This window comes from Sorex fumeus, unplaced genomic scaffold (genome assembly GCF_029834395.1).
Source record: "Sorex fumeus unplaced genomic scaffold, SorFum_2.1 ptg000122l, whole genome shotgun sequence".
NCBI classification, from domain to species: Eukaryota; Metazoa; Chordata; class Mammalia; order Eulipotyphla; family Soricidae; genus Sorex; species Sorex fumeus.
In genome coordinates this window covers 10,227,472-10,235,801 of record NW_026606179.1, presented here as the reverse complement: position 1 = coordinate 10,235,801, position 8,330 = coordinate 10,227,472, and the positions used below count along the sequence as shown (strand labels likewise).

At 59.5% G+C, this 8,330-nt stretch overlaps 1 protein-coding gene across 1 annotated transcript; it reads right to left on the bottom strand.

Moving 5' to 3' along the window:
• Positions 1–1,222: 1,222 nt before the first annotated feature.
• On the bottom strand, positions 1,223–5,827 carry LOC130043295 (kallikrein-14-like). The gene is made up of 5 exons (XM_056135551.1): positions 5,771–5,827; positions 4,265–4,433; positions 2,200–2,453; positions 1,883–2,019; positions 1,223–1,378 (listed from the first exon to the last, which is right to left on the bottom strand). Exons 1-5 carry the CDS (start codon positions 5,808–5,810, stop codon positions 1,223–1,225), a joined length of 756 nt encoding a protein of 251 aa, XP_055991526.1. The 5' UTR covers positions 5,811–5,827.
• Positions 5,828–8,330: the final 2,503 nt, after the last annotated feature.

The window sequence follows — 8,330 nt, the reverse complement described above, 5'->3', positions numbered from 1 at the left end:
AGGCCATGTGGTGCTGGGGATCGAACCCAGGCCTCCTGCGTGACAAGCCTGTGCTGGGCTATATCTCTGCCCATGCTGGATGCTGTTCTGGAACAGAACAGAGAGGCAGCCCTCCCTGGAGGAAGGCAGTTCTAGAGCAGGTGGAAATGACTGAGTCTGGGGCACAGGACAGGTGGGAGAAGGAAGGAAGGAAGGAAGGAAGGAAGGAAGGAAGGAAGGAAGGAAGGAAGGAAGGAAGGAAGGAAGAGAGGGAGGGAGGGAGGGAGGGAGGGAGGGGAAAAGGGGGAGGGAGGGAGGTGGAGGAAAGAAGAGAGGGAGGGAAGAAGTGAGGGAGGGAGAGAGGGATGGGGAAGGAGACTCATTATAGTGGTTTCATGAGGGTCAGTCAGCCCTAGGGGTGTAGCGCCTGTGGCCAGGTCGGTGGGTGTCAGGATGACAGTGGACAATGCACAAAGGAGGAGGAGCTGGACTTGGTGGACAGGCCCTGAGGTCTGAGGGAGGCCCCCTCTGATGTGGGCTCCGGCTGCCCAGCAGGGATGACTGGGGTCTGTGGCCAGCCTGGGCATCTCCGCTCCTCCTACAGGCTGAGTGTGTGTGTGGTGGTGCATAGCCCACTGAGCTGTTGGCATGTGGCCCCGTCTAGCCACGAGGCCTTGGCAGTGCACACGTGTGTTGGACAGGTGGACAGGAACGACCAACAGGACTTCGGGCTGTCCAAGCTTTACTATTTCCCTGGCCTTGGGAGACACCAGGCCTTGGAACAGCATCTCTCGGCAACCCGGAGCCAGTTTAGTGCTGTGAGATCCTGCCCGGGGGACCTGTGGCAGTGACCCTGCAGGGACTTCAGGGGCAAGCCTACAGGAGAGCCCGGGGCAGGTCAGTAGTGGGGGTGGGAACCCTGGGTCAGAGGGAGGAGGGCATGGGTAGTCTGCTGAATCTGAGGGAGGAGGGGGTGTGGTGGGCTCCTGGGCCTGAGGGAAGAGGCTGGGTCTGAACTTCTGGGTCTGAGGGAGGAGGGGATGGGTGGTCTGCTGGGTCTGAGGGAGGAAGGGGTGTGGTAGGCTCTGGGGTCTGAGGGAGGAGGCAGGGCTGGGCTCCTGGGTCTGAGGGAGGAGGGGGTGCGGTAGGCTTCTGGGTCTGGAGGAGGAGGGGGTGTGGTGGGCTCTGGGGTCTGAGGGAGGAGGCAGGGCTGGAAGTAGGAGGTGCTGGTGCCCGGCTTTGCTCATCTGTATTGCCGCATGGTGTCTTGGATCCACGCCTGATACTTGCACAGGTTGGCGTAGACCCCGGGATAGCCTGGCATGGCGCAGCGCTCCATCCCCCAGGACACGAGGCCCTGGAGTTGTCCTCTGCACACCAGGGGTCCCCCGGAATCACCCTGCCGGGGAGAGGCAAACACAGGGAGGGAGGCGCGGGAGGTTGGGCCACAGCGGCGTGCTCAGGGGTCACTTTGTGTGTAATGCATGGGTCTGGACAGGGGCCAGCAAGCACCGCAACCCACTCCTCTCTCTCTGGTCCCTTGAAAACTTTACACAATCTCATATGATTCCTCCAGTTACTCTGAGCAGTGCTGCTCCTGCACCAGGGAAACTGAGGCATGCTGAGTGGTGCTGTTTAAGAGAAGGAGAAACTGAGGAACGCTGAGCGGTCCTGTTTAAGAGAAGGGGAAACTGAGGCACGCTGAGTGGTGCTGTTTAAGAGAAGGGAAACTGAGGCACGCTGAGCAGTGCTGTTTAAGAGAAGGGGAAACTGAGTCCTGGCGGTCAATTCTGGCTTTTGACGCTTTCTCCTGGTCTCTGAGGGAGTGATGCTCATCGTGGTTATGAGACATTTTTGGACTTGGCCCAGTGCCCTGCACAGCCCTTCCAGCTGTCATCCTCACCTGACATGAGTCCTTCCCGCCTTGGGGGACCCCTGCACAGATCATGCCTGGGGTGATGACCCGGGAATAGGCCCGCCGACATGCCTGGTCCGAGGAGATGTTGACGTTCACACACTGCAGAGTTTTGGGATACCTGACTGGGGGAAACTGAGCGATTACATTGGGGAACAGTACCCAGAAGGTCCTGAGTCCCTCCTTCCTCAGACCCTGGAGTCCAGTCCCAGCCTCCTTCCTCAGACCTTGGAGTCCAGCCCACAGCCTCCGCTTTCAGACCCTCGAGTCCAGCCCCCTGTCTCCTCCCTCAGACCGGTCCTCACCAATGGGGCTGGATGTGGTTCCCCAGCCAGACACGCGGCAGGCGGTCCCGGGGCTGGCACAGGAAGTGGCTAGGGGGATGGGCCTCACCGCCCTCCCCAGCCGAGCCGGCTGCGCCAGCCGCAGCAGCATGAGGTCGTTGTTGTGGGTCCGGGCGTTGTACTCCGGGTGTGGCACCTGGCGAGCCACACGCAGCACCTGCTCAGTGGCCTCCCATCTCAGCAGGTTGTGCTTTCCCAGGGCGACGTCAAGTTTCCTGGCCCAAAACCCCCCAACAGCAGAGCTCAGCATCTGACCCAGAGCCCCTGACCCCCAGTCTGCGTCTCCCCTAGCCAGGTCCTGCCGAGCGCTGCGGAGCTGGGCTGGCTCCCGTGGACTGTGTGTGCCACCAGGTCAGCCTCCTGCCTGCCCTCCCGTGGGCTGTGCTTCGTCATCTGGTTGGGGCATAGGGCTGGCTGGGAGCTTTGGGCTCTGCGAGGTGCTGGCGACATCCGTGCCCTGAGCTCTAAGGGGTTTTGGGTTCCAGAGCCTGGTAAGATCCCAAGAGTCCCCCATTGCCTTCTAGACTAGCCTCTGTGGACATTCTGGACCCTGAGGCTGGGCCAGGGCAGGGCTCTAGAGCTGGACCCTGGCTAGTTTCTAGAGATGGACATGAACTTTGGGATTTTTATTACTGGTCTCTTGGTTTTGGGGTCACACCTGGCAGAGCTCAGGGCTTACTCCTGGCTCTGTGCACAGGGATCACTCCTGGGGCCCTATGTGGTACTGAGGATCCAAGCCCAGTTGGCCAGGCGTGAAGCCAGAGCCTTGTTATGCCATCTCCGACTCCAGGGTCTCCACTTGGGTCTTCACTGTGCCGTCGGGTCTCTTAGATGGGATTCAAGTGAGGGCCCAGGCCCTGGTTCTAGATCTTATTCTGAGTCCTTGACCTCAAGTAAGGCTCTGGGCTTTATTACTTTTGGGTTTTGATGTTTCAGGAGTAGGGGCACGCTTGGGGGTGCTCAGGGCTTCCCTGAACCCAGCAGGCACCGCATGCAGGCAATCCCCCCACTCTCTCCAGCCCGGCTTTGACTTTCAGCTGGACTCCAGATTATGGCCTGCACCCAAGGTTTTAGGTATTGCTGGAACTTGATGTTCTAGACTCTGGGCTGGATTCTGCATTCTAGACTCCATGAACGTCAGCAGGTGGCATCAGATTTGGTTTATAGGTGCCAGGTGAGCGCCTGTCTGGATTTTAACTTCTAGTTCGGGTTCTCGGTTCTGGTCTTGAATCTTAGAGGGGCTCTGGATTTGATTTGGACCTTTGCATGTGTTCAGCTTTCATGGACTTAGATATTAGGCCGGGGTCTGAGCTCTAGTCTATGGGCTAGATTCTGAATTTGATGGTTTTGGTTTTGGATGACACCTAGCTGTGCTCAGGGCTGGCTCCTGGCTCTGGCTCGGGAATGAACGCTGGAAGTGCTCAGAGGACCCTGTGTGATTCTGGAGACTGAATCCGTGCAAGGCAAGCTATTGTCTCTAGACTCTCCTGGGTTCTAGGTCATCCAGGTTATAGATTCTCTTGGCTCTAGACGATCAGATTGAAGGCTCTTGGTTCTAGGCTACCCTGGTCCTAGATTATCTTCGTTTTAGGCTATTTTAGTTGTAGACTCTCTTCAGCTTTGGAATCTCTTGGTTCTAGGTTGTCCTGGGTTCTAGAACACCCTGGTTCTGGGATACCTTGGTCCTGGTCTGTTTTTGGTTCTAGACTTTTCTGGTTCTAGAATTTCTTTGTTCTGGGCTCTTCTTTCTGGGCAGTCTTGGTTATGGGTTGCCTTGGTTCCAAACTATCCTATTCTAGATTATCCTGGTCACAGGCCCTCTTGGTTCTGGACTATTCTTGTTCCAAGCTCTCTTGGTCCTGGGCTTCCTCAGTTCTAGGCTTGCCTTTACAACCCCCCCCCCCTTCCCCCAGCTCTTCACTAACTTCCAGGCCAGAAACCAGAGGCAACACTGGGCTCCACACATGGCACAGCACCCTCAACCGAATCCTGGGGTCTGCGACTCCCTGTCTTTGGGGACACTCACGGGCGGGCGCAGTGAGCGGCGGTGATGACCCACTGGCTGGAGAGCAGGGCGCCCCCACAGAGCAGACGCCTGGACCGTATCAGCAGGGCTGCCTGCCAGGGCTGCGAGTTCTGCACACATGTATAGCCGCCAATGATCTTGTTGTCATCCTCAGGGTTCTCTGCCATGGCTGGGGACAACAGGAGGGAAGACAGTGGTGCGAAGCGCTCTCCCCTTACTCCCGTATGCCAAGCACCCCCACAGCCCTTTCCTTGAACTCCAGAGCATTCCCCTCCCACTGCCCAACCTGTCGGAACCAAGCCTTACAACAGCCCCCTCAGGGAAGTTCCAGACCCTTGTCTTGTCGCCTCCATAGCATTGGTCATTGGCCCCCATGCCGCCCTGTTCAGAGCATTGATCATTTACTCTCTTCCCCTTGGGAGGGGGCAGAGTTGGGGTCACACCGTAATGCTCAGGAGTCACTCCTGGAGGAGCTCAGGGGCCCCTACATGGTGCTGCGGATGGACTGGGAATTAGCCACATGCAAGGCCAGCACCCTGCCCGCTGTGCAACCCTCCCACTGGGCGTCCACCGCTGCCCCATGGAGCGGACAGTCACCATCCCTCACAAGGGGCCACGCACATCTGCTGCTTGTCCCCCAGCACACGCAGAAGCTCCTGGTTCTTCTCCACAAAGCCCACACACAGCAAACCCCCTTCCCCAGCAGCCACCCCCTACCCACACCTTCTGTCCTCCATGCCACGCCCCTCCCTGCTGAGTCCCCACCCCTCAGTCGCAAGGACAGCCCTTCACTACCACACACTCTCCACCCCCACCCAGTTCTGCTTAGGGGGTTTGGGCCATCCTTAGCTATGCTGACACTGACAGCGCTCAGAGGACCCTGTGTGGCTGTGTGGCATGCAAGATGAGTGCCCTCCCTGCTGTGCTGTCCAGGGCCTCTGCTCTCCCTCCTACCCTGATCTGCTCCCCAGCTCCTGCTCCTTCCCCCCCCCCCAACCCTACGATGCTCTTGCTCCCTACCACATGTGGCATCTCCGCCATGGGTACACAAACACACTCTCAGCCACAGTTCCCAAGCCACTCCTCCCCTCCTCCTCCCCCTCCCCCTCCTCTCCCTCCTCCCCCTCCTCCCCCTCCTCCTCCTCCTCCCCCTCCTCCTCCTTCTCCCCCTCCTCCTCCTCCTCCTCCTCCTCCTCCTCCTCCTCCTCCTCCTCCTCCTCCTCCTCCTCCTCCTCCCACTGCTTCTTTTTCCCAGAAATGCTCAGGATTTACTCCTGGCTCTGCACTCAGCAATTACTTCTGATGGTGCTTGGGGGCCCATAGAGGGAGCTGGGGATCAAACCCGGATCAGCTGCATGCAAGGCAAATGTCCTGCTGTGCCCTCCTCTTGCTTCCCCTCACCGCCCATGCCACGCTGCCCCCAGAGCATCCTGGCTCTCGAGAGCCCTCCCTCCTCTTCTCAGAGCCCTCAGGAACCCCCATCTAGCCCCCCTGCCACAAGCTTACCTATGGCCATGACCTGGAGTGCAGTGAGCAGGAGGAACATCCTGGGCCAGGTGGGGATCTGGCAGAGACAGTGAGAATGGGGAAGAGGTGCTGGACACCCGGAGGTGGACACCGACAGAGCCCGTCACCCAGAGACCAAGACTCCCCGCGGCATGGATAAGGGATGAGGGAGAGGACAGAAGTAGAGGTGCGGGGAGACAGGTGCGCAGGGGTATGCTGAGGGCCTTACTCCCGCCTTGCTGCCTTGGTGCCCAGGAAGTGGGGGTGTCGCCTCTCTCCTCTGTCCCTCTGGGAGGCTTTTATCCAGGATCTGGGCAGCTGGCCCTGCCCCCACCCTCACCCACACCCCGCCCTTTCCCGACACTTATTATTTTTTTTATTACCTGTTCCCATTGCAATGTCCCCATTCCCTCCCCTCCCTCCTGCTCTGGCCCAAGAAGCAGCCACAGAGTAATGAGACTTGGCTGGCAGAGAAGGGTCCTGGGCAGGGCGGAGGGCACTGCCAGGCTAGCAGGGAGCAGGGACAGTGAGAAGCAGCTTGTGCGGGTGGTGATGGGAAGGTGCCGGGTATGTAGGGAAGAGGGGGTGTCAGGATTCAGAGGGCGCCAAGTGGAGGAGGCAAGGGGTCTCAGAGACGAGGGCAAAAGTGGAGAGAAACAGAACAGTGTAGACCCTGGACCCACTGTGCCCCAATTCTGCATGTGGGGAATGATAGCTGTGGGGAAGGGCTTGTGGTCTGGAGAGAGGAAGGGGAGGAGGCGGGCCGGGGCAAGGGCCCGAGGGCTAGAGATGCCCCTAGAAAGCATGTGCTCTGTAGTAGATGCCCAGCACCATGCAGGACAGGAGTGCCCCTCATCCCCGGTCCCACCAGGTGGGGCCATTCTTGCATGACATGTGCCCCACGTGCAGGGCCCTGGGCTCTGGCCCCATGACCCTGGGAACCCAAGCATGCCCTGAGCAGGCCCTGGGAGCCCCTGGTGTGGTTGGGGGTGGGACCATGACCAACAGCCAAACAGCATGGGCACAGAGGGGACTCCCCATGTTCCTCACAGCAGGACCTGGAAGGCTGACGACAGGCGCCAGGGAGCAGGGTCAGGGGCCTCTGGGATCCGCCTGCAAACGGGAGGCGGGCACAGAGATGTGACAAGCGATGAAGTCTGCGGTTTGGACAGAGGGAGAGAGGCGTACAGAGACCCAGAGAAGGGGACAGAGACCCAGAGAGGGGGACAGAGACCCAGAGAGGGACGGAGACCTGGAGAGAGGGGGACAGAGACCCAGAGAGACAGAGACCTAGAGTAAAAGAGTGGGGACAGAGACCCTTGTTCAGGGGAGACAGTGGTTTGGTCAGAAAGGCTCCCTGCACCCATGTGGGCACTGGGTTTAGGGCACCCACGTGTCCTAACTCGCTCAAGGCCGTGCCTGGCCCCTCCCCCAGCCTCTTAAACTCCGCAGTGACTCTGCAATTTGCCTGTGGTCCTGCCGCCCATCGCGACCACCACGCCGTGACTCAGGAGGTGCCCAGCACGCCCGCACATCCCAGCACAACCCTGGGCCGCCTCATGCTCTCCCCACCCGGTCAGCCTTGGCCTCGGCTCAGGGCTCAGGTCCCGCACAAAGGCTTCCCGGGAGCCGGCAGGTGGTCAGCCAGAAGGGGAGAGGCCAGTGGGTATAGGCGTGGGACGGAGAAACCTCTAGAACACCCGGCTAGGAAGGAGAGGAAGCAGCTCTGCGGGGACGGGGGTGAGGGGTTGGGGGGGGGGGGGTGCGCGCCCACAGCCAGATGCGCACGGACACCGGGTGCACATTCCTGCTGCGCCCATCACGCGGGGCCGCAAGCACACCTGGGCCAGATGCTTGAAGACAGCGCACGTGCACACGTGCCCCTGGGAGTGACGCTTTTGCACGTTATCCAGATGCGTGGGAATGACACGCACGTGCACCAGGAGGCAGGAACGACACGCACTCGTGCCCCGGGTGCGCAGAAGGAGAGGCGCGCATATGCATGCCTGCCAAGGCACCAAGAGGGGCAGGAGCAAGACGCACTCCTCTCCCCGCCCTCTTTCCTGCCCACCTCTAAAAATCTGTCAACGTGGATCTAGACAGTTCAAACCCAAATCAATTCTGAAGGGCACATTGGACTCAAAACCCAAGTCTAGGACAAAAAGAGCGTTTCCGGCAAACAGAACCACACCCCTCCTCTTCTCCCCCGCCTCACATACCCCCCCCCCCACTCCCCCTTCTGTGCAGGAAGCCTCGCACTGAGTGGTCTGGCCAGGCGCTCCCTCCTGCCCCCTTTCATTCCTTATCTGCCTCTTTGTTTTTCTCAGCGGAGCAGCCCATGTGTTTCTGAGTCTGTGTGGAGCCCACCCCGGTGCTTAGGGGGCCGCCCAGGTTGTGACTCGTGTTTTGCAAATGTGAGGTCCTGGATTTGGTCTTGGATTTGGCCCTGGCACCTTTGTATTCCACTTCCACACCACACACACACACACACACACACACACAAATTAATTTGATTTTTAAAAACTTCATGGGAGCCAGAGCCATAGTACAGTGGGGAGGG